This window comes from Electrophorus electricus, chromosome 3, assembly GCF_013358815.1.
Source record: "Electrophorus electricus isolate fEleEle1 chromosome 3, fEleEle1.pri, whole genome shotgun sequence".
In the NCBI taxonomy this organism is placed as follows: domain Eukaryota; kingdom Metazoa; phylum Chordata; class Actinopteri; order Gymnotiformes; family Gymnotidae; genus Electrophorus; species Electrophorus electricus.
In genome coordinates this window covers 30,334,382-30,360,695 of record NC_049537.1, presented here as the reverse complement: position 1 = coordinate 30,360,695, position 26,314 = coordinate 30,334,382, and the positions used below count along the sequence as shown (strand labels likewise).

Genomic DNA, 26,314 nt, shown 5'->3' with positions numbered 1-26,314 from the left:
GTTGGCAGAGAGTCCAGAATGCAGCAGCAGAGGCCTGGCATGCTCCAAGATGAGAGAACATACAACCAGGCATGGACCTCCACGGCCCTCAGATCCACCGCTAAAACACCTCCTGACTAAAGAGCTCTGAGGATGCCTTCTCCTGCCATGGCCCTAAACATCTGGAATTCTCGGCCAGATGGCCTGAGGGCTCTTGACACTTTAAATACTTTCAATAATTAAGGCCTTTTATTAAACTGCTCTGCCTCCACTGTATTTTTTACCTTGTTTATTTGAAAGGATTGTTTGTTTGTTTGTTTTTTTACTTTTTACTATGTCTTACATCTGCAGTTGGGTGGTTTTTAAGTTGTCTTCTACTTTGAATTATATTTACCATATTTATTTAAATTTAACTTTAACTTTCTATTTAAACAATATTTAACTAAATTTTAACAAATAGGATTTTTTTTGTATTTTATTATGTATTCTCTATTTTCTGGGAAGCACGCTGTAAACTGCATTTACGAAAGTGTCAGGCAAATAATACATTGATTAATTATAAAAGATTATTATTAATGCATCTCAGAATACTCAATGGCTTCATCAGAACTGCAGTGTGTGATGTGACTATAAGGACAAGAAACCTTTTTCCCATAAAAAGAGCTAAAGATTAATATCAGGCCCGCCACTAGCAGGAAGAACCTTCACGAAAGTTTTGACCTGTTGTGTGTGTGTGTGTGTGCGCGCGTGTGTGCGCGCGTGCATATAGGCCAGGCTGCATCTTTCTGTGTCCTTTGGCACAGTCTACTGCAGTCTCACCCACTCAGTAGAAATGTAGGTCACCAAAATGCTGAAGGGCTTCTTGAAACTCAGGCGAAACGCTAAAACACTAAAACCACAGAGGCTGCAGTTATCATGTCACCATGACTCATTACCCTGTGATGCCATTAAAAGGGAGCGGAGCTCAGTCCCGTAACCATCATTACTACCGTGTGATTGTGTGCATAAAGTGTACGGTCCATCCCAGAGACGCAGCCAGCTGCAAATGTCTTTGCAAGATCACGACGTGCTCAGCAACATCCAGCACAAGCAAAACAGCGGCGGAAATCCTCGCAGCGGCACGGTGCCGATCACGGCCTGTAGGTGGCGCACTCTGCCGTTTAAACCCGGCTTAGCTCACCGGCGGGCACATGTCCTATAGCGGCGTGTCATGGTTCGTGATCATGAAGGCGGTATGGACAGAGATGGAGAAGCCAGGTCCCCGCGAGGAAACAGGCAACAGTTCCAAGTAGTGATACGCATCAGTGGTGCTCTCACAATGACTCCGGCCGCGATGCTCCACTTCGTGCCCACGCAAAGCGCGGAGGCAGCACTGGGCCAGTGGAGAAACTGGTTAGACACGACGCCCCAGCACGACTGTCTACTGTGGTGCGTGATACGTGGGGGGGGGGGGGGGGGGGGGGGGTGATACCTGTGTGTGTACAGCTCACTTCACGTTACACACGACTCAGACCCACACCACTTTCTAAGGTACTTATCCTGGTTGAATGAAATCCATTTTTTTTAATGCTGCTTTATTTAAAAATGACACAACACCATGTTTAACTAAATAGGTTTTATAACCTGCCTCTAACAGTTAACGGTCAACGCCAGTGCTTCTCTCAGTTGTGTAGTGCCTCATGATTCTGTCATCCTGTGTGCTCTGCTCGTGTGTGCTACAGCAGAGAAATCGACATCTTACCAGCGTATAGAAAATATAAAGGAAAGACAATAAAACATTTGACATTATTTATTCATTTGTTCAGTGGGACACCAAACACAAACCTAACTTTCCTTTTAACAACAATATATACAATGTTTCGACACATTCTTAAAAATAAGTAAAACCAAGTTGAGATGTCAGACTGATTTGCAGACCCTTAGACTAAAATACGTGAAGTCCTGTGACGCTTCATTAGACACCATTAAATGTGTACAAGTCAGCAACTGCTTTGTGAAAGAAAAAAAGACCAAAATTAAACAAACACGCAGTTCAACACGCCTTTGACGTGGACCCAAGAGAAGCCCTGCGCACGCATCGGTCCGCCACCGGCCTACTGCCTCAGAGCTTCGTCTCGTCTCTTCTCCTCATCAGACCTTCCTCGTCAGATGAGGAAGATGATGTCGTCTGCTACCATCACCTGGTTGTCGTCTTGCATGCGGTCGAGGGCGGCACGAACCTCAGCTGGGGTGAAGGGGGCGGAGCTTCTCTTGTTGGCAGCGTCCATCAGAGCATTAAAGCCCACAGACTGAGCGTGTGTGGAGCGGAAAACCTCCAGTAGTGCAGATTTGAACGCCTTTAGCCTGGAAGGGGCACATAAATGCAGGAGAAGCTGGATATCGTGACACCAAAGCCACAAAGAGAAGCCAAACAGCTCCACTACAAAACAAACAAACATTACTAAAGCACTAAACGTTACTAATGTGACCAAAATAAGTTGTCTAAAATGTTTCAACAGCTTTGGTCACTTTATGAAGAATGAAACATCAATTCAGAAGCAAAGAAACTGGAGGGATCAGATCCCTACCTGTTCGCTGACAGCTCGGTGTGACCATTCTGATCAGGCATCTCCACGGCCTCCTCACTGGGCCGGCTAGGAGCAGGAGACTGGACTGTGCACAAAAAAAAACAACAAAAAAACAATAACCCCACAACAGTAAATCTTACAGCATTTCTATCAGATCCATCAGACCAAATCAGCCAGCATCAGATCTGATATGATGGCAGACTTTGGTGGCGACGTGCTAACTGTCAGGCTCACTCGCAGGTATGTCCTTTTCGGTGGTGAAGTCGTACGGGTCGTAGGGTCCACTGTCTTGGGATGGCCTGCGTGTGGATGAACTGCGCCTCCTAGAGGACATCAAAGGCAAAACAAACCCCCATGAGTACCAAACACCTGCCATGGGGGATTAGGTTCGTTATGCAGATCTCCAAACCATCTGCAAAGGGACACGGAACGGGTCACATCCATAGAGCAGGCGTGTGCCACAACAAGAATGACGTCCCCTCTGAACATGGCGCTTAGGTTTAACACAGAAGCCGTGAGGAGGACTGTTCGGACCTCTTCCTCGGCTGGCGGCTGGCGTCCTGGGCTTCTTCCTCCTCTTCCTCTTCCTCGGAGGTCGTGTCCCCGTCTCCATGTCTGGCACGCTTCCTCTCCTTCTCCAGAACCTGGAAACAGCGGGAATGTTTATTACCCAGAAACACTGGTTTAGGATATTTAGGTCCGATATATAAAATCTTAAAATCAAAATGTATTATTCACACAGGATAACGTACAAGGTACCTGAATGCCGATTACATTCAGATTTAAAACCTGAATTTCTGGACCACACCTACATGTCCAGTAAACATCGTCTTACGATCATAATCAGAGTCAGAATGGGGCGTTGCCATCGGCAGCGGCTACGACGTCTTACAATTCCAGAAGACCCATGTGATTTTAGTCCTGTGAGAATGGGGTCTTAAATGGCCATGGTGCTGGTGTGAGCAGCAGGGGAAACACTGGGCACTAGGACCTTTTTGAAGTAGGCGAACTGGACAAGCGCCACTGCCACATCTGTGTCCTCCAGCTCCACTGACTTGCTCAGACGGGCCTTGGCGTGGGCCGTGGAAAGACGGATCAGCGTCTCCAGCGTCCTCGCCGTGACGGGGGACGTCTAGGGGTGGCGCAAAGAGTACGTCAGTAAACCTGACGAGCACGCGAGAGCGGGACAATCCACACGTGTGCATCTCCACTCACCCGAGCAACGTCTGAGCCGAGCTGCTCCTGGCTGCGGAGGCGGGAGTACTCTTCTGCGATGTGACTGGCTGCTTCTTGTGTCAGTACAGGGGACAGTGCCTTGGCAACGTGGATGTACTTCCTCATGAACTCTTTGCTCACCACTCGGTCCCTGTCAGCGACAGGAGCCATGTGACGTCTCACGTTTGTTATGACCATCAGCCCAGCGCTAAGCTCTTCCGTAAAGCACCAAGGCCATGTGTAAAACACACAGCCAGGATTCGGCATTTACCTCTGTCTCCTGTTGCCATGGAGAAGGTGGTTGTGTTTCTCATACACCTGTAGCTCCTCCTCATCCTCCTGACACACATCAGGGTCACTGGTGGCCAAAACATCCACCGAGCCGCCCAGAGCGAGTGCTATTACACACACACACACACACACACACACACACACACACACACACACACACACACACACACACACACACACAGGTGTACATGTCAGTAACTAACTAAAACACACTGTGCATTGCATACATTTGCTTTTGGCTCCAGTTATACCACGACACCAAAGTGATCAGACCAGCCAGCTGTGGCCCTAACGGCCACGGGGGTCCGTCTGATACCTGCTCCGTCCTGTTCGCGGGGGTCACGGTAACGGTGCATGCGCAACACATGGTCGGAGATCTCGCGGTCCTGCTCGGGGTCCATCTGGTCAAGCATGATGAAGAGCAAGTCAAAGCGGGATAGCAGAGAGTCCTGAAGACCAATGTTCTCCATGGGGGTCTTATACTGGTCGTACTGCGGGGGGGGGGGAGACAAAGTGTAAGAAAGAGAGAGCGAGTTACTCTCACAAATTAACACATGAATCACTTAAAGAGGAAATCCTATAATAAAAGTGTATTCCTGTTTCCTGTAAGTTACTATGCAGTAGAATCACAGTACGTTCTATGTTCAGATCAATATTCAATATTACAGTTCGCGCTATGTTCATTTTTAGGAGTAACAGCCAGACGGGTTTGGCAATAACCTGGAGAATGAAATGTCATGTTGACCTAAATCTGAAAATTGAACGTGTCCAGACGAACATCACCACGGTTTCAAGGTTTCAGATCTCCTTCTCTCAGTGTGTGCGACAGCGATGTCACTCACCCGGCCATAGACGGGGTTGGCGGCAGCCAGGACACTACAGCGGGCATTGAGCCGGGCGTGGATGCCCGCCTTGGCAATGGTGACACGCCCCTGCTCCATCACCTCGTGGATGGCCGTGCGATCCATGTCCGACATCTTGTCAAACTCGTCGATGCATACGACACCCCGATCAGCCAGGACCATGGCGCCTGCCTCCAAGCGCCGCTCGCCTGGGAGAGACGTCGAGATAGACAGACACAGAGAGAGAGAGAGAGAGAGAGAGAGAGAACATCCCTGAGTGTCCACGCCGAGACCTTTAGCTTTGGCTGCTGGCGTATGTGTGACGTAACCCCTCGTCATCCCTCCACACGCTCCTCCTGTCGTGTCTCAGTAGGGTTCAATACCTGTCTCCTGGTCGGTGGTGACAGCAGCTGTCAGGCCCACGCCGGATGAGCCACGGCCCGTGGTGGGGATGGCACGAGGAGCCGTGTAGAGGACGTAGCGCAGGAGCTGAGACTTCGCCACGGACGGGTCACCTGGGAAACGACACCCAAGGACTCAGATGTCTTTGCACACACAATGGACGGCTGGAATCCAGGCTACGGGACGCATCCCACCGACCTCAGAACTTCCAGCCTGTACTCGGCACGGACGTTTGTGTAATACAGAAGCCACTGGGTTATAGTGTTCCAGATACTCTCTGACTGGGTTCTAGGTCAAGGGTATGCATAAACGAGGCCTTTCTGTCTGTTTAATCCCACGGTAGGATTAGATCTTATAAATGCTGGTCCCTGCTACACTAGTGAAGGTGATGACTCAAGACAGATTCCACCTGTCTGGTGTTCTTACTCACAAGGAAGCACTGGAAACGTTTTTTTTTCTGCAAAACGTGCATTGAACTAGTGTCAGCATAAATGTAGTTCCCACCTATGAGAAGCACATTGATGTCTCCACGGATCCGCGAGCCATTTTCCAGAACCTTCTCCACTCCACCCAATAACATGCACAGAATGGCCTTCTTGATGTACTCGTGACCGTGGATGCTGGGGGCCAGGGAGCGCGCAAGCTGGTCGAACACATTCTGTCAAAGGTCGGGAGAAAAAGTGTTAAACCTCAACTTCACCAACTCCACGCCAACGTCAGTGCCAAGGGTGCACGTGAGGTCAGCGGAACAGGGACGTTTAAGATCATCTTAAATGGGAGAGAGAGTGTTCAGTGTGATACTCGCTCTACCTCTAAAGCGTTCAGTGTGATACTCGCTCTACCACTAAAGCGTTCAGTGTGACACTCGCTCCACCACTAGAGTGTTCAGTGTGACACTCGCTCCACCACTAGTGTTCAGTACGACTCTCTACCACTTTGTGTGACATTCACTCTACCACTAAAGAGTGTTCAGTGTGACACTCACTCCACCACTTTAGTGGTATAGTGATCATTAAGATGGCGCCGGTGAGGTCGGCTGCCGTCACGACTGCTCCGTCCACACCTGGCACTTTTTTCGCTCTTCCCGCTACCCCTGACTTCTCCGCAGCCCTTCTCTACACACCACGGCGCGTATCTCATACACCAGAGATGCTCTTATTTCTCTTAATCTACATACCACTCACCTCAAGCCGTCTCTAACCCCGGACCCAAGATGGCCGACGGAGATCCTGAGGGAGAACAAAGGACGCGACGCGAGGAAAAGGCCTCGAGGGAAGCGAGCCAGCATCAGGACCAGGCTGAGGGCTCGGGCACACCGAGCTCCCTTACTTAGCATCCTGCTAGCCAATGTCCAGTCTCTGGACAACAAGCTCGATGACCTCCGGGCCAGGATAAAGTTCCAGAGGGACATTCGGGACTGCAATCTCCTCTGCTTCAGCGAGTCGTGGCTGAACCCAGCGGTACCAAACCACGCCATCCAGCCGGCCGAGTTCTTCTCGGTTCACCGCATGGACAGGACGGCAGATTCGGGGAAGTCGAGAGGTGGTGGAGTGTGTGTGATGGTAAACAACAGCTGGTGCAACAATGCCAATGTTGTTACTCTCGCCCGCTCCTGCTCACCCAACCTGGAGCTGCTCGCCCTCAAGCTTCGTCCTTTCACTTCGGTCATCATCAACACCATGTACATCCCACCTCAGGCCAACATGGACACTGCACTGTGGGAACTTCATGAGGCTCTCACACAGTTTCAGGCACAGCACTGGGACGCTGCACTTATCGTGGTTGGGGATTTCAACAGCGCTAACCTCAAGCGTGCAGTGCCCAACCTTTACCAGCACATAACCTTCCCCACCAGGGGAAATAGGACACTCGACCACTGCTACACCCCATACAAGGACAGCTACAAGGCACTAGCTCATCCACCGTTTGGTAAGTCGGACCATGCTGCCATCTTCTTCCTACCAAAATATAAACAAAGGCTGAAACGGGAAGCTCCGGTTCAGAGGGAGGTCGCACACTGGACAGACCAATCGGTGGCCGCTCTGCAGGACGCTCTGGATGACGCGGACTGGGACATGTTCCGGCGCAGCACTGATGATGTCAGCGAGTTTACAGAGGCAGTAGTGGGGTTTATTGGGAAACTGGTGGACGACACGATTCCAAGAATTACCATAAAGAAGTTTTCCAACCAGAAGCCCTGGGTGGATAAAACCATCCACGAGGCTCTGAACTCTCGCACTGCTGCCTACAACGCGGGTATTATCAGCGGGAACATGGACGAGTACAAGTCTGCGGCATACGGAGTGCGCAGGGCGGTGAGGGAGGCGAAGCGACGCTACGGGAGGAAACTAGAAACAGTTCCAGCAGAGTGGCTCTAGATCCCTGTGGCAGGGACTACGGACGATCACGGACTACAGGAGCCCACCCTCTGGGCTGATGAGTGCGGATGAGTCTCTGGCGAACGAGCTGAATACATTCTTCACTCGCTTCGAGGCTACATCTAGCAGCGCTAATGCTAACAGCGCTAGTGCTAACAGCGCTAATGCTAGCCGCGCTAATGCTAGCAGCGCTAGTGCTAATGGTACTATCGGCGCAGCCAACGGTGCATGCGCAGAGCCCACCATAGAACAGCGCCCTCTCATCATCACGGAGAGTGACGTGAGGAGAGTGTTTAAAAGGGTGAATACCAGGAAGGCGGTGGGACCAGATGGTATCTGCGGGAGAGTCCTCAAAGCCTGCGCAGATCAGCTAGCCCCGGTATTCACCGACATCTTCAATCTCTCCCTGATGCTCGGTATCGTCCCGTCCAGCTTCAAGCGATCCACCATCGTCCCTGTCCCGAAGAAACCTCGATCCTCCGACCTCAATGGCTACCGCCCTGTTGCCCTCACATCAGTCGTGATGAAGTGCTTTGAAAAGCTAGTCAGAGACTTCATCACATCTTCACTGCCAGCCTCCATGGACCCACTGCAGTTTGCATACCGCCACAACTGCTCCACTGATGATGCAATTGCACATCTGCTCCACACTACACTGACTCACCTGGACGAAGGGAGGGGAAATAATTTTTAACATAATTTTAACATAATGTTAACACCATCATCCCCTCCCTACTCACTACTAAGTTGGGGGATCTAGGACTGCATACATCCCTGTGCGACTGGATCTCCAACTTCCTAACAGACAGACCACAATCAGTACGGGTGGGCAACTGCCTCATCCACCCTCACCCTCAGCACTGGAGCTCCTCAGGGTTGTGTCTTAAGCCCCCTGCTCTACTCACTGCACACCTACGACTGCACAGCCACTTCCAGCTCCACCATCATTGTCAAGTTTGCTGACGACACCGTTGTCATGGGTCTGATCTCGGACAACGATGAGGGCCTACCTGGAGGAGATTAAACACCTGGAAAACTGGTGCCAGGAAAATAATCTCCTCCTAAGCGTCAGTAAGACAAAGGAGTGGATCGTGGATTGCAGCAAGAAGCAGGAGCGGCACTACCAACCTGTGAGGATCAGTGCAATCACGGTGGAGAGAGTAGATAGTGTCAGGTACCTTGGATTTGACATCTCGCAGGACCTGTCCTGGTCCCGCCATACCAGTTCCCTGGCAAAGAAGGCTCGTCAGCGTCTTTACCACCTCAGACGCCTAAGAGACTTCAGACTGCCCTCCAAGGTACTGCGGAACTTCTACACCTGCACTATCGAGAGCATCCTCACGGGGAACATCACAGTCTGGTTTGGGAATAGCACCAAGCAGGACAGACAAGCACTCCAAAGGGTAGTGTGTTCAGCAGAGTGCATCACTCACACGGAATTTCCTGACCTGCAGACCATCTACTACAAGCGGTGCCAGACCAAGGCCAGGAGGATTGTGAAGGACCCCACCCATCCCAACAATAGGCTCTTCCCTCTGTTGAGGTCAAGGAAGCGCTTTCGCTCCCTGAAGACCAAGACAGAGAGACTGAAGAGGAGCTTCTTCCCACAGGCCATTGAATCAGTGAAACTGATAAACTGTGGGGACCACCACCACCATGTAACATAAATGTAAATATGTTCAATTACCACCATGTAACATAAAAACGGTAAATATGTCATTTTACAAGATGGATCTGTACATTCTGTACATTGTGTACATACATATATACACAACCATATACATTGTGTATATAAACATAATATACATATATTGTACATACATTGTTAATATATTTTTGTACATATATAGAATATATATTTCTCTATGCACCCGTTTTCTTTTTCCTCAGTTTGGACAGAGCACTCTCAACCATTTCACTGCAAGTTATACTGTGTATGACTGTATGTAACAAACCAAACTTAAAACTTGGAGTGTCGGGGGCGATACTCGCTCCACCATTACAGTGTTGGCGGCGACACTCGCTCCACCACTACCAGAGTGTTGGCGGCGACACTCGCTCCACCACTGCCAGAGTGTTGGCGGCGACACTCGCTCCACCACTGCCAGAGTGTTGGCGGCGACACTCGCTCCACCACTGCCAGAGTGTTGGCGGCGACACTCGCTCCACCACTGCCAGAGTGTTGGCGGCGACACTCGCTCCACCACTGCCAGAGTGTTGGCGGCGACACTCGCTCCACCACTGCCAGTGTTGGCGGCGACACTCGCTCCACCACTGCCAGAGTGTTGGCGGCGACACTCGCTCCACCACTGCCAGAGTGTTGGCGGCGACACTCGCTCCACCACTGCCAGAGTGTTGGCGGCGACACTCGCTCCACCACTGCCAGAGTGTTGGCGGCGACACTCGCTCCACCACTGCCAGAGTGTTCGGGGAGACACTCGCTCCACCACTGCCAGAGTGTTCGGGGAGACACTCGCTCCACCACTGCCAGAGTGTTCGGGGAGACACTCGCTCCACCACTGCCAGAGTGTTCGGGGAGACACTCGCTCCACCACTGCCAGAGTGTTCGGGGAGACACTCGCTCCACCACTGCCAGAGTGTTCGGGGAGACACTCGCTCCACCACTGCCAGAGAGTTCGGGGCGACACTCGCTCCTCCACTACCAGAGTGTTGGGGGCGACACTCGCTCCTCCACTACCAGAGTGTTGGGGGCGACACTCGCTCCTCCACTACCAGAGTGTTGGGGGCGACACTCGCTCCTCCACTACCAGAGTGTTGGGGGCGACACTCGCTCCTCCACTACCAGAGTGTTGGGGGCGACACTCGCTCCTCCACTACCAGAGTGTTGGGGGCGACACTCGCTCCTCCACTACCAGAGTGTTGGGGGCGACACTCGCTCCTCCACTACCAGAGTGTTGGGGGCGACACTCGCTCCTCCACTACCAGAGTGTTGGGGGCGACACTCGCTCCTCCACTACCAGAGTGTTGGGGGCGACACTCGCTCCTCCACTACCAGAGTGTTGGGGGCGACACTCGCTCCTCCACTACCAGAGTGTTGGGGGCGACACTCGCTCCACCACTACCAGAGTGTTGGGGGCGACACTCGCTCCACCACTACCAGAGTGTTGGGGGCGACACTCGCTCCACCACTACCAGAGTGTTGGGGGCGACACTCGCTCCACCACTACCAGAGTGTTGGGGGCGACACTCGCTCCACCACTAGTGTTTAGTGTGATACTCGCTCTACCACTAAAGAGAGGGAATCACACTGAACACTCCCTCTCTTTAGTGGTAGAGTGAGTGTTCAGGGTGATGTGATACTCCCCCACTTAAAGATGACCTTTGTGTTACGATGCTTTTGGCAAACCCACGTCCCACGTCTACAGCGATACACATCACACGTGCTCTTCCCCTATCCTCTCACCTTAGTGCGAGACTTGCTGAAGTTCTTGATCTTCACCACATCATCGGCAGAGAAGAAGGGCGTGACCTCTTTGCTCAGCTGTTTTAAGTGGCAGCCCACCATTATGGTCCTGACCAGGAGCACACGGACAGTGAAGTGGGCATGCACAAAACTCTGGACACTTCATAACTACACTACACTTCACAACAACTGTGAGTGACAGTAGATTAACTATCGGCATCCGATTAATTCCACCGTACAAGCTAAGAAACTGAGGGCCTCCCAGGTTACCGCAGCAACCGTGCCGTTACCTGAAGGTGCCGGAGGTGAAGCCGCCCTTCTTGCCTGGCAGGCAGCGGTAGGTGCCGACCACCTGCACACGGTCGCCGGGCTTGGCCAAGTCCACGAGGTCGTTGTCCAGGATGATGTCCACGGAGCGGGGCAGCTGACCCGCAGGCGCTTTCTCCGGCATCTCCTGCACCGTGATGGTCTGGTGGTCCTTGTAGCTAGACAAGCCGAACTCGGTCTCCAGAGGGTTGCTCTCCTCATCCTGGATCGCAGCGAGGAAAACCATGAGTGAGTGCGAGTGTGTGTGTGCTGTAGATGGAAAAGACTTTCATCTGTTCCTGAACAACACTGGATGGTCAAATGTAACTGGTGCTAGCAGGTGAAAGCACCTTGGTTGGATAGATGGCACTCGACGGGAAGGCGTCCAGCGAGGTCATGTCCGTGTACCTGCGCTCCAGGGTCTTCTTGGTGGCCGGACAATAGTGGACACTGCGCACTACTTTAGGACGCACCAGGGAGCCTGGAACACCAAGGACAAAACACTACATGGTTTCTGTAATCACGACACGTAGTTATTCGTAGTTTTGCCCTCCAAACGAACAGCTCGAGGCCAAGGCTGTCTCGCATCCTCTGACGACCCGCAGTCCGCTTTTATTACATCTGAGGACACAAGGCTCTTGGACACACACGGACTCTCTGGGAAAGCTGAGGACCATCTAACCTACCAGCCAATTTACAACCTGATCATAAAGCATTTATAAACTCCTGTTACTATGTTATTATCACAGTATTAGGGTCTTACACATGGCTATTAATATGCTTTACAGCCACAGCAATGCAGACTAACACTGACTGATGTCTGAGTGACATTTACACTGCTGCGACACGGTAAGAGACACCAGTGAACAAGCTGAGACCTACACTTGGTGACGATGCCCTCCACACACACCACGCTGCCCAGAAGCCGCGAGGTCAGCGTGCGGGGGGTCACGTGCTTGCTCCCGAAGCTGCCCTCCAGGCCGACGAAGAATTCCTCGAACTGCTTGGCGAAGGTGGCGTCTATGGAGGCGACCATGTCCTTCAGCGCACGCTGGAATGCCAGGAGCTCATCAAAAGCGTTGTTCATTAGCCTGGAAGCAGAGTGCCAGTCATTTCAGCGGCACTACAGGAGGAGCCCATACTGGTCGTCGGACGACTAGCTGAGTCAAAGTCTCGAAACGCAGCACATGGCCGTCATACTCTACAACGCTCATAAACAGGGATGTGAACAGCACTTAGTATGAAACTACCCCGAAACGCATACTTGGCAGCGCGAGCTTCGTTGCGTCGTCGCAGGTCGTTGACGTTGACCACGAGGCGGAACTTATTCTCGCTGATCATGTCCCGCACTTTGCTCTGGTATATCCCCGCATCCTGCTGCACGACGACACAAACATCACTCAGATTTCTACATACCGTTTGGAAACACGCCAATGTTAGTGGTTAAGACATTTAACTGGACTGAACTTAACTAGCCAGCTGCAACGTTCACACGAGCCCTAACAAAGGTTTGCAGCCAGCCCTCTAAACATCTAAGCCTATATGATATAAACTTCATTCAACTGTTGCAGCTACACACTCGCACTATATCTCTGGCTAACTGAACTATCTGATACATTGACTGAGAACGGAATCAGGAGAGATTATGAGAAACTATCGACGTGGCTAGCTAGCTAGCTAGCAACTAGCGGGTCGATTGTGTCGACCGACCGAATAATCGCAATATTTTAACACAAATGCGTTACTTACATCATCATCCAGAAAGTCGAGGTAATCCCGCTGGGCTTCCCTCATCTCATGATCGTCCACTACCTCTGCTGCCATGTTTGTACAGTATTAAACTTCACAGACCAAACAACAAAACTTCGACCACATAAACCAACGACTCTTCTGCTCCGAATATAGCGCTTTTTCGCGCCAGATAGGATTCCCGGCAGGGAGTGTTCTTTGTCTTGATTGGCTGGAGCGACGTCGAATAATTTTAATATTTATTAGTCTTCCGAAGGCGACCAATCAAACCGGGGGAAATCTGGCCTCTCCCTGTTCCTTTGGACATTTCGCGCGAAAAATTCAGCGAGCTGCGCATGCGCCCCGGGTCCACCGTGGAGGCAGCGTGCGCCGCTGTCTGACTTTCCCCCGTGAGGTGCCGCAGATTCCTAACAAATAACGATCAAATCTAAAGCAGTCTGCTGAATATTGTGCTACATGTGGGCAGAGTTACACACATGGTTGTCATAGTACAGGTTCTTCCTAAAACTAGTTTTATTGGGGGGGGGGGGTAACTATTTTCAGCGCAGCTCAGTTCAAATTTCGTAACTAAATGATAATAAAACGGCGCCAAATGCGCGATTTTCCCACAGCTAACGTTTGTATACATCTCCTTTTGCAGTTCAGTCTACAGACCCTCACGTCATGCTGTGCAGGTACACGTGTGCATGCATGGCTGAGGTTCTGTGTGCAGTCCGTGGGAGGGGAGCAGCTCAACCCTTTGGCCCCCGTCGATAAGCTGTGGACGCATTTGTTCTCTCGCTTTGTTATTGGAATCGCATCGTCCGCGACGCACACATTGTTACTTTAAATCCATGAGTTTTTAAAAATGTTTTTATGTTTAATGTTTTAGTGTTTAATAAGATCTGTTAACCGCTTTCTTTTTGTTGCTGTTTTTTGTTTTTGTTTTTTGTTTTTTTCTGATGTTATAAAGATTCTTGTCTTCGTAGCATCCCGGTAACGTACAGCAAAACCATCCTTGCTGGACAGGCCTTAAGCGCACTGTACCAACGCGCCACACATTTGTGCTTTTTTGATTTTTTTAATGTGTTATATGTTTGGTACATGCCGCACCTTTTGATGTGATGCACAACACGCTTATGCACATGTGTAATGACAGTAACATCTGGAAAAGTAAAAGTGACCAAAGCTTTGCTGTTATTACAATCCCTTCATGTTGGCATCTTTGCACAGGTTAGTCCTCTTGCTGTCTGCAGGCTGCACATCTGATATCAGTCTGTTAATGTGCCACACCCTCTTAAAATGAGAAGTAATATGATCAGTCAATACTGAATAATTGCTTTAGCTTTCCCGGTTTAAGTACTCCATCATGGGATAACTGGAAAACTACATGTGGAATACATTTATACAGACAGTTATTATCTTATTACACTTATTATCCAGACATTTATTATCTTATTACACTTATTATCCAGACACATATTTATTACATTTATCCAGACACTCTTATCCAGAACAACACTTGATCCATAATGCTGGTACATTTAGATTAAAAGCTAAAGTATATCGTTTTATGAACCACAGCTGCTAACCAACGACCTTTCTCAACGGCAGCTGCTTGTAGTCAATAAACATGTTATACACGTAGGAATGTTGACTTTAGCCATTATATTATGTATTATGAGCGATGACATGTAGACTGACTCACTACACAAAGACATGATAGGACAAATAATAATCCCATTTCAAATATGTACATGAATTTGTTTTATGCAGATATGAAGCTGGGAATTTAGTCAGGGGATATGGTCATGAATAAAGATAGCTAACTTTCCATCTGTAGCATACTGTGCAATGCTGTCCAAGCACGTGCAACTATGGTAGACAGCAGACAGAAAAGAACTCAACGCTCATTCAGTGCACGCATCTCTGAACTGACTTGTGTGATCCAAAACAGTTGCATTATTTAAACAATAAATTAATTAGATTAAAAACTAAAGATGAACACGTATTTTTAAATAGAATAATGTAATATGTATATAATTGTATATTTACATACATTGACATACTCCTATTGTATTTATAGATTTTTTGTTATATTTGATAATATGTGTTGCGACCCATTCGAGGCACAGCGGAGCGTACCGTACGTCTGTACATGATTCAGCAATACGTTACGCAGCAAGTCTCAGTTAAAGCTTTTCTGGGTTTTTCATTTCGTTAATTATGTAGCTCAGCTGTCCTCAGCTGCCTCAAATTCCTGCTCGGAATTTCAGCCACTTTCTTTGTTACAACATGACGCCGTCTCGTAACACGTTCCATGCCGGTGGTCTGGCACCAGTCCGCCTGTAGACAACACGTGGCAAGACTTCAGTCTTGGAGCATTGTAGAGAAGACGTTGTGTTCTGTGGTATCAGGTGAGATCTCCTTTGGAGGTTTTGTGTCTCTTACTTCTGAAGTATGGGCCAAGTCCAACTTGCGCCAGTGGAAGATCCAGGTTCACAACCTGTAGGTATGAATGATTGTTTTTGGATTTGTGCAAACAGCCTTGCTAGCTACTACGAGTGTTGCTGGCTGTAGGCTGCAGACCTAGTGCTTCTCCTCACCAGGTGTAGTTAAGGTTTTGGTGGCGGTAGTCCTCTGCTAAGTGGATATCTAATGCCCCCATTATTTTTACACATGCACTATGCGTAGTTGTGCCTGCCTGAGGAGAATTGCACGTCCGTTTGCAAACAGCTCGGAACCCACCGCCACTGTACAGATTTGACCTTTCAAAACGCACAGGTGTTTACAGCTGCTCAGGAGGGGAGCGGCGCTCTGGCAGCTGACCAATCAGAGCAAACCGAGCTCATAAAGACACGTGTTTCAGACAGAAAGTTAAAGGAGATGAGACAAATAATGTGTTTCTGGACCTTTGAATCATGTAAATCTATTCTAGTAGACCCCGGAACTAAAATTATGAGCACTGAAAATGAAGATAACAGTTGTCCTTTAAGTAGAGTGAAACTTCTAGCCCCTCCCAGCAAACCTGAGCAACCTGCTCAACTTGCTGTTGTGATTTCCAGCCCTAGTGAATTCCTCAACCTGTTCATTCCATCATCGGCGTCAGAACACAAACGCTGGGCATGAGTCGGTAACCGGAGACTAAGAGTTTTTAAGCTGCCAGCGTGATCACTGGGCCTGAGGTAGGAGAGGTCTGTATGAAATAGCTGCATATCAGATGAATGAAGAATGTTAAACACTTTTGTTTACTCGTTGTATTTCCTAGATACCCTAACTTTGTGGTATATTAAAGTCTTTATGCATCTGTTTGTCAGCCTAGAAACTTAAAAATGGACATTAATTTAGCCTTCAAAAAAAAGTTACTAGCAGTGAAGATACAGTGCAGTTGTTCGGTAGTGCAGATCCCCACTAATGAGCTTAGGATGGAAGTTTTATACGATGAAAAAGAAAAGACATTGAGCATTAAGTTAGGCGTGATAACCAGTTAACACTTACTACCTGAATAAGGTTGCAGAGGTGGTGTTGATTCTGGTACGTGACAGATAAAACAGTGCGGGAAAATAATTGCACTTATTTTGAGTGGGGGTTTTTTTGTGTTTATTTGAAGAGTCACCATTGAAAGTTGCTATATTCTTATAAAAATATCTAATTCTGTTATAGATGTTTTAAATCACTGAAAGTGGAGAGTGTGTTCTTTGTTGGTAACTTGAAGGACAGGTGACATGCATGTAGGTTGATTAGTCACGAGATGCAGGTGTGTGCACCGTCATGACTGAGATTTCGCTTTTCTTGTAAATATGACCTACCCTCATGCTTCTTGTTCCTCTTCACTTCACAGCACGCTCAAGGACAATTCTTTACATTGTTCCATACATTGCCCTTTCTTACGCTGCGTTTGTTTTTTTGCAGGTATTGCTGATTCTCATCTAACCCATCAGTATGTTACGTGCAGCTCAGGGGTCTGTGAGCTCTGTGGTCATGGGCAGCATTAAGCAGCTGCCTCTGCTGCTGCGTCTGGTGCCCTCTCTCCCCACCCCGCCGTGCCCCGAGGCCACTGTGCCCGCCTCGGACGTGCCGGCTCTGTTCCGTGAGCCCTACATCCTGTCGGGCTACCGGCCGGTGGGCCAGCCGTGGCCCTGTTACGTCCTCAGCCTCTTCCAGTGTCACAACGAGTCTCTGAACGTGTGGACGCACCTGCTGGCGTCGGGGGCCGTGCTGCTGCGTTTTGCGCTGTTCGCCAGCGGTGCCGGGCGCGAGGCCGTCACGCTGCCTCTTTGCCTCTACGCCGCGTCGGCCCTGACCTACCTGTCCTGCAGCGCCACCGCACACCTGCTGCAGTCCCACTCCGAGCTGGCCCACTACTCCCTATTCTTCCTAGACTACATGGGCGTGGGCGCATACCAGTACGGCTGCGCCCTGGCCCACTACTTCCACTGCTCCGAGGAAGCGTGGAAGCGGGGCCCCCTGGGGCCACTTCTCCTGCCCCTTGTCTTCCTGTTCAGCTGGATGTCGTGTGCCAGCTGCTGCTTCGCAAAGCTCCGCTACCGCCGGCCCTACCCGTTCCGCAGGAAGCTCTTCCAGATTGTGCCCACCGGTCTGTCCTACATCCTGGTCATCAGCCCCGTGGTACACCGTCTGGCCAGCCAGCCCTGGACCCAGCCGGCGCTGCTGCTCCATGCCCTGCACATGGCCTTCTTCCTGCAGGCTGCCTTCTTCTTCGCCTGGCCTGTGCTCGAGCGCTTATTCCCAGGGAGGTGTGACATCGTGGGCCAGGCCCACCAGATCTTCCATGTCTTCATGATCCTGTGCACCATGTGCCAATTGGAGGCAGTGTGTACGGACGTCCTGCAGCAGCGTGGCGCGGCGCTGCCTGTGCACGAGCACCAGAGCTCCATGCTTGCAGGAGGATCTTTCTTTGCGCTGGTGCTGTGTTGTGCTCTGACGGCAGCCCTGATGAGTAGGAGAGTCCAAAGACAGCTGCAGAAGGAAGAGTAAAGAAAGAGTAAAGAAAGAATTACTTCTCCTGGTCACATTAGAATAAGTTAGGATACGATAACGCTTTATTGATAACCTCACCCTTTTACTGAGAGTTAATGTTTTTTATTAGTGGTGTTGTTTTGGAAATTGTGCCCAATATGAGCAAGCATGACCCTTGTGATAATCTTAGGCAAAGAGATTATGGATATGTAGGTTTTTACGTTTTTAGTTTTTATATGTGTCTGGTCCAAGATGAGACATGACAATACATTTGATTATACAAATTTGGGAATCTTGTAGGTGGGGGATCCATCGTGGTTGGATATTGGCATCAATTCATTATTCATGACATTTGTGTTTAGAAATCCAAGTTACGCACACTCAGGTATAGTTAAGTCTCCTCTTTTCCAGTCCGACAGCTAACACTCACCTATGACTGAGAGGACAAAGGCCTTACGAAGGATAATTATTAGCGTGATTAGTCCATATGAAGAATAAAGCTTAGTGGTATCACTCTAACGAAGACCCTAGTCTGTGTAATCTGTGGTTTAGCCATTATTCACAGCCTGGCATTACGTGTGTGTGAGTCTGAGTAGGGTCCTACGGTGGCATGGTTTAATAGCCACAGACCCCTCTGCAGTCTGTGGCTATTAAACCATTCCGTTAAAACACAGAAAGAAATGAAGGACTTATTTTGTAGCAAACTTGAGACTCAGTGGGGAGCCAACCAGATGCTCAGAAAGGCCCCAGAGCGGGTCACTCAGGTAGGGCTGCTTCTCCAGATAGCGGACGCACAAAACCACTCTGTTTACCCAAAAGTGCGCACATGTGCATAACTGCATGGAAACAGTATTGTGGCTGGTTGAAAAAAAATGTACATTATGTGACTTGGTAGGTGAGTTTTGTTTATAGTCAACAAGTGGATGCATTTCGCCTCCGTTCATGTACTGTATTTGATTAGTAGGGTGTTATTACCTCGATGGTGGTGGAGCAGCAGACTTAAACAGCGTGCGAATTTCGCTAGTGTGCATGTTTATGGCAAGGATGTTTTCATACTTACAGTGTTTTGATATGGGTGCAGTTGTGTCATTCAGCGCTAATGGAGTTCTAAAGTATTTGTGCAGTAAATTTGTCATGAAACTGTAAATAAGAAGGAATGATTTATGAATGCATTGTATGAAGACAATGACAGACAGACTGGAACAGGCCTTCAGCAGCCTGCTAGACAACAGGCTCAGCAAATGCTGTGCATTAATGTGTAATCGTGTGCAAAATTGCAGATCCAACTGGCCTTTATCTGTATCTGCATGAGCACTGAGTTCTAATTACTAATTTTAACACCACAACACCTTTGAGAAGAATAATGCCCTATAGAGCCCATTTAACTGCTGTTCTTCTGTGCTGTGGAAACAAGACTTCCTTGTGAAAATTCATTTGGTGCATTTAGCATGAGGTGTGAGATTAGCAATCGACCGAGATTTAGGAACCTAGAATACAGTGAGTCAAGGGGAGGTTTCCCTCCAATTAGCCCTTTAAACATGTTAATTGGCATATAACGTACTGTAAACTCCTCCTGTTGATCTCCTTCATTGTTTTTAATGTTTTTACTAAAATATTGTTTTTGAATCAACATGCTATATCTACATCAGCCACTAGAGGGCAGAATTGTTTGTTTAAGTTAATGTCTAGAGTAAGCAAAGGTTGAATGACTTCTAGAAGCAGGGCATGTGGCCAAATATAAATAAATAAACAAACTAACAAATAAATATGTTTTCGTGTCTATGAATGAATATATCTTTAACAGCTAATATCCCCTCTAGATTTTCTTAAATGGAACAAAAATAAGGGCAAACAACATGGGAAATGTTCTGTCTCCGTCACTGAATTTTTCCACACGCGCGAGACAGGAGTGGCGAGGTGCGGATGAAGCACGCGGCATATCGAGGAGACGTCACGCGAGCAGGGCGACAGGCGAGCCGCCCCGATGGCACGAGGCAGCAGGTGAGCCGGAGCTGTGAGTCCAGACGCCGGTTTGTTCATCAGAAAGAAGTGTCCTACTTCTGCTGTAGGCTGCGTGAGTGGGGAGCAGCGGCGTGAGTATGAAGCTCTGTAGAACAGACCCGACAGAAGCAAAGTCACGAGAAATATGTTAAAATACATCATTATTGTGGGTTTTGATGGATTTGCAGAAGGTTTCGATGTTTTGGTGAGAGCAGATTCTTACGACGCATTTGTTTAATATGTCGTTTAAACTTCAGAGTTCATGCATCAAAGGGTCCTCGCTATGCACCCGCATTTGCAGACACATTCCTGTACTGTGGTCGCGCGTGAATACGCCTGACACGTCACGCCCTTGATGGTCACGTAATTAAAGGCGTGGTCTGGACTGCACGAGGGTTGTCCCTGCGCGGCCACCTGAAGCCTTACACACCTGTCAAATAGCTCCAGTCGAACCTGCGGGGCACATTCCCAGGTATGTTCTCTCTCTTAATGTAGTTGGCACTTTTGTTTCTAAAAAAAACTAATTTAAAGACTTCAGGCAAGACGCTTCAACTTTGTATGGTGCTTGTGTGTCAACTCTGGTCACTACCAGATTCTGTGTCTTCTGCATCTTCTCGTCCTGCCCTTCAATAGTCTTCCATATTAATGTTCCATGATGACAGAGGAATAAAGTCAGAATGAATGAACACCATGAGAGAAGGAATGTACTATCTCAACATAACCCTTTATAAAGTGGCTCTGAGCAAGACCCTTAACCCTCAGTTGTTCAAGTTGTACTCAGCCATGATTGTAAGCTTTGGATAAAAGCGTCAGCTAAATGCCGTAAATGTAAATGATGAGCGTACGGCCAGTGAAATGTGCAGTACGTAACAGATCAGGTGTACTCCCATTTTAGCTTTAACCCACATTTTCACCTTTTCATTCACAATGGTGTTTTGTATTTTATTTACTTATTATACTTTATTCTGTAGATTCGATCATCTTAATGTTTATTGCCAGTAGATCTACTATACTGTCTCTAGATATCCTTTCATCCTGGCCTTTATTTTTTCTCTTATTCATATCAGATTCTATTTAAGCCAGTGAATCTTGGGGTCAGATTACTGCCTCCAGCAGAGTGACCTCTCGCTCGCTCCCTTCTGGCTGCGCAGAGAACTGCTGCCCTTCCCGCGCTTGTTCCTGTGCAGTGCAGGGACTGGCCACAGCACGATGGCTCCTGGCTCAGGCTGGATGATGCACTGCTCTTCGTCCTTCGAGATCATCATCATCACTCTCATCATCTCTGTCCTGTTCCTAGTGGTCTGTGCCACGTTCCGCACACTTTGTGCTGACTGTTCCAGGTAAAGACATACCTTTCTGCAGTGCTCTCGTGGTGCTCCAGCCGCACCGTGGGATCCTGGGCCGTGACCAGTGTGGGGTGTTTCGTTTGTCTGTCCCAACTCTTATTGGCTTTGGAGTTCTTGTTAACCCCCCCTAGACTTGGCCACTCAAGGGCTTGGGTACCCACCCCCTACCATACAGTCCATCCCAAACATTTTTCCGGAGCCCCTTCCTCCTAAGACATGCATGCTTAGAAATGAGCCTGCCCTGCTATCTGCACATACACAGTAACAGCCACAGGCTGGGATGCAGGCAGGGACAGCCGTCTCATAGCGGAGAATGTCTCGTGATTGGTTAGAACATTGTTTTGTTTGTTTTTTTTATGGTTGATTACAGAACTCAGGATAATCCTAAAGACTTTTTTATTTTCTCAGAGCAACTATTTTACTGATAGATCTCAGGATGTAAAAACGTGGTTGAGCTCATTATTATTTTACTAAATCACTAATATCAACTTTAGATATGTCAATTTGTGCATTTGAGAGTTGGATTCCATAACCACTCTCATCCCCTCAGGGGGACGAGGGGGCCTCATATGTTGTTTTTATTATATTGGCTCTAATCTGTCACCCTTCATCTGCCAGACAAACATTTAGTCAGTAACTGAAGACCTTGGTGCTCTGGCCAACACTTACTTCTCAAAAGGCTGTTGTTAACAGAATATTGCAAGTTTAGCACAGGGAGGATTATGGGTAGGATCAGACAGGAGATAAAATAACACTTTATTAATCCCTGCCTAGTGAGGACTGAAAACTAGCGGAACTAGTACTGAGGACGCACAGGTGCAGGTGTGGAGGGGCTCATGCCAGAATTCCCGCCCCCCGGTGCCACTCCTGTGGTAGCTGGACCGGTCGAGGGAGGGGTCACGGGACCGGCCGAGGGGTCCCTCGGAGTGACAGGACACCCTTGGGCAGAGACTGGGGATGTCATTAATTAAGCTCACAAAGAGGTGAGACCTGACAGCGCGGAACCTTCTTCCTACCCCTCTGTGCCCCCTGCTGGCAGCTTCTCTGTCGGGTGGTCAGGCAGCTTGGGGGCCTCTAGCTGTCGAGATCCCAGAGGATGGGTGCTACCAGGCTGCAGAGGGAGCAGCATCCAGCCCCCTTAGACAGAGCATGTCACTCAGGAAGGCTGCTCCAGCTGCTGTACCAGAGTGCTGGCTCTGTGCTCCGGTGCTCGGAGAACACATTTGTCCCCTTTGAGACCCGACTTTGAGACCAGGTGTGGTTACTGCCCTCAGCCTTCATCACACACCCTTAATGATCTTTTTCACCTGTCCGTAGTCGTGGTGCTGCTGCCGTAGCACCCAGCAGCACAGGAGATGGGAACAGACACCACTGTGTGCGTTGTATGAGTCTGTGAACTACAACCCCTACCAAAGGGGCTCCAGAGAAAACACAGCTGGCTTTGGCTGCCTGTGTTCACAGCCCATCTGGATTGGCATCCAGGTAAATGGGGGTATCGGCACTTGCTGCCAAACCACAGCAGGCTGTCACCCAGAGAACCTGCGTCACGGCCTGCGTATGTAGGTGGAGGTGGACACAGCCAATCAAACAGGACTTTGGGTTGCCTGTAATAGCAGCGTCAACTGTCTTGCCGAAAAGGTGTAGCCCAAAAAATGTTTTGCCATGCACACTCTGCTACACTAGTTAATGTTAACATGTATGTCACAATTAGGGGATAATCTGGATTAGGAGTGTTGGAAGCATGGGAGTGAACTGTGCAGTGCATGTGTGCTCAGGGAACATGAATATGAAACACCAGCTTAACATGCTTATGCAAACACTTAACACAGTCTTTTATTGTTTGACCTGTGCATGCCGATGGTAGACTGTCTCCTGAGAGTCCAGAGTACCATAAGGACAGAGAAATATCTTCACCCATCCCACCACTGGTGAGTGGCACAGCAGAGTTGCAGCTCACTTCACTTTTGACTGAACTGTGAAATACCTTAAAAAATAACAGCAATCTCTTGGTGTGAGTCTTGAGTCAGATAGTGGCAGGTAAATAACATGTTTCCCAGAGAAATATTCCAATATTCCATTATTCCTTTTGTGGGAACATTGGTAGGACAGGATCAATAAATTACTCAATAATTGAAAAGAATCAGCAAGAGAAAACAGGAAATGTCTGGGTAGTACATGAATGTATGTAAAGAAACTGATGTATATTCCAAAAGAAAATTTAGAAAGATAAGGTTTGTGTTAGAAGACAAAGCCAGTCTTGAGACATGTACAAGAGTGTAAACAATGCTTCCACAGTGCAGTCAGTACAGTGTGCTGCAGAGATGAGTATGTGACCATTCATCTCCTCCTTCTGCAGGAGACACGAGATGAGGGCAGTCCAAACAGATCCCTGGACAACGAGCACGGTTCGTCCTTCCTGCTTACTCTCTGCTTTCACATGCGGTGTCCTCAAAGGGACATGATCCTTACCCTGAAAGATCAGTCAGAGCACCTCACGAATCTGTACACCAATCACTGATGCTTCAAACTGTCTTATAAAACATGTGAAGGACTGAATCCATGAACATAACAACACCTGGGAATGTCAGAGCTTTCCTATAAACTACGTTTAACACCTGGGAATGTCAGAGCTTTCCTATAAACTACGTTTAACACCTGGGAATGTCAGAGCTTTCCTATAAACTACGTTTAACACCTGGGAATGTCAGAGCTTTCCTATAAACTACGTTTAACACCTGGGAATGTCAGAGCTTTCCTATAAACTACGTTTAACACCTGGGAATGTCAGAGCTTTCCTATAAACTACGTTTAATACCTGGGAATGTCAGAGCTTTCCTATAAACTATGTTTAACACTTGGAATGTTAGAGCTTTCCTATATACTACATGTTTAACAAAAAAACACTATGTTGGGAAGTAAATTGTGACTTCTGTCTCCATAAAATCCTGTATGATAGGAAATACATGATTATGGCCAGAAAGCTAGTCCTAGCTGCGCATGTGTCGTCTGCACTGCCACCTTTTGATGTGTTCACTATGGTTTTTGTTGCCTTGAGCAATGTCACACTCATTCCACGAATCACACCGCGGCATACTGTCTGTCACCCAGTGTTTATTCTCACAGCAGGCATAAGAGGGCGCTGTTTCCTCCGATTAACTTACACTATGTACATGCTTAAATTAAATTTACGTTTACAGCATTTAGCTGACGCTTTTATCCAAAGCAACTTACAATTATGACTGAGTACAACTTGAGGAATTGAGGGTTAAGAGCCTTACTCAGGGGCCCAACAGTGGCTACGTGGATGTTATGGGGCTTGAACTGGCAACCTTCTGATTACGAGTCCGGTACCTTACAGAAATCAAATTTTGGACTGGATAGTCCCTGGCTTTTTTGTGTTTGTTCGTTTGTTTGTTTGTTTGACTAATTGTTTGTTTTTGGGTCAAACGAATTTACAGTATCTAACGTCTCCCTTAACAGCTGAAGCGCACGGCTGTTTTAGAGAAGTGAGGCCCACACATCCAGTCACGCCTGCGTTCAATACAGCAGACGCACAGTTGCTGTGTCCAGGAATCCGTGATTCTCGACCACCTCCATCCTCCATTCATCCACGCAGCGTGCAGGTGGAGTCTTTTTCCACGCAGCCAGCCAAGACAACTGTGCGGAGCTGCACTACGCCCGAGCAGCCAGACGCCACGTCAAGCGACCCCACGTACTGCCAAGCAGGGATACGAGGTGGCGAGGAGCATCCGTACCATTGCACAGGCATGGCAAGCGGAAGCGCAGCCCCTCCATGCCCAGTGCGTGTTGACACTTCTGAGGACGAATGGGAGAGGGAGAGTCCCTACCAAACAGTGAGGGGACTGGCACAGGCTGCAGCCTGCCACGTGGCCCCGCCCCTCGCTGTGATTGACAGAGGGCAGGCGGCAGGGGCGGGACTGCTGTTCCCGCCTGTTCAAGCTCTGCAGAACGGCCAGGGTTTGAGTGGCACGCACGGAGACTCCATCTACGCAGCCGTGAACTGGAAAACTAAAAGTCGGAAAATCGGGGAACCCCCTGTTTCACAGGACGCCGTAAAGCCCGACAAGGACGAGACAGCTGAAGAAGCTGCCCCTCCCATTCCAGAAAAGATGTTTGAGTAGCATAAGAAAGAAAGCTCCTTAACTTATATGCAAAAAGCACGTATATGCAGCCTTTTGTTACTTATTACTTATGTATTGTCTGCACTTAATAACCCAATAAAAATGACGTTCACATTACAAATTAGGCCTTTTCATTACTAGAAAAGTAATGAAAAGAAAATGACATCATGACATAAGTTACAGGATTGCTTACTGTCCGTGCTCACCTGTTGGTTTTCGCTCTGACTCTGTTCCTGTGTATATAACAATGACCCAACTTTAGAGATCAGGCTTTAAAACCCTCGGCACAGTCATGCCACGCACTTCGCCTGGCCTAACACGCGCGTGTCGGGACCCTACATGCTGCTGTTGACAGAGGCGGCTTTGAATCCCCTGACGACGCCTGACTGGCATCTCACATCCGTGCGCATGGGCGCGCTCTGCTGTCCAAGTCTGGTACTAGCGAAAATTAGGTGAAAGGTGACGCTCCCGAGTTAAAAAATAGGAACGCCCGCGAGCGACTGGAACGGTCTCGGAAACCAAATCCCCACGTGGATGTTTATGGACGCTCCTCGTACATTCCTCCCCACGGCAGGGCTGGAAATCGCGTAGCTGTCGCTCTATGATTACAGTCATGTCAGGGAGGCCGCTTACGCATCAACAATTTCTAAATATACTCTAGAACTGTGTCCCTCTCGCCCGTGCGATGATAAAACAGCGCTCCACGTCACGTG

General features: G+C 48.7%; 2 protein-coding genes across 3 annotated transcripts; one reads left to right on the top strand and one right to left on the bottom strand.

Annotated features, from left to right (window-relative positions):
• Window positions 1–1,752: 1,752 nt before the first annotated feature.
• On the bottom strand, window positions 1,753–13,306 carry mcm3 (minichromosome maintenance complex component 3). Of its 2 annotated transcripts, XM_027015975.2 has the most exons (17): window positions 13,154–13,306; window positions 12,669–12,781; window positions 12,287–12,495; window positions 11,755–11,885; window positions 11,389–11,627; window positions 11,099–11,207; window positions 5,801–5,954; window positions 5,278–5,409; window positions 4,895–5,103; window positions 4,369–4,543; window positions 4,033–4,159; window positions 3,762–3,912; window positions 3,538–3,678; window positions 3,081–3,190; window positions 2,781–2,869; window positions 2,547–2,631; window positions 1,753–2,322 (listed from the first exon to the last, which is right to left on the bottom strand). In XM_027015975.2, the coding sequence occupies exons 1-17, from the start codon at window positions 13,226–13,228 to the stop codon at window positions 2,124–2,126; spliced, it is 2,448 nt and encodes an 815-aa protein (XP_026871776.2). In that variant the 5' UTR covers window positions 13,229–13,306; the 3' UTR covers window positions 1,753–2,123. The 2 variants fall into 2 exon arrangements, with proteins under 2 accessions (XP_026871776.2, XP_026871777.2); XM_027015976.2 differs by lacking the exon at window positions 12,669–12,781 and having other exon boundaries at window positions 13,154–13,175.
• Window positions 13,307–17,074: 3,768 nt separating this feature from the next.
• Window positions 17,075–18,130, top strand: paqr8 (progestin and adipoQ receptor family member VIII). Its single transcript, XM_027015955.2, has one exon. The coding sequence runs from the start codon at window positions 17,075–17,077 to the stop codon at window positions 18,128–18,130; it is 1,056 nt and encodes a 351-aa protein (XP_026871756.2).
• The last annotated feature ends 8,184 nt before the right edge of the window (window positions 18,131–26,314 follow it).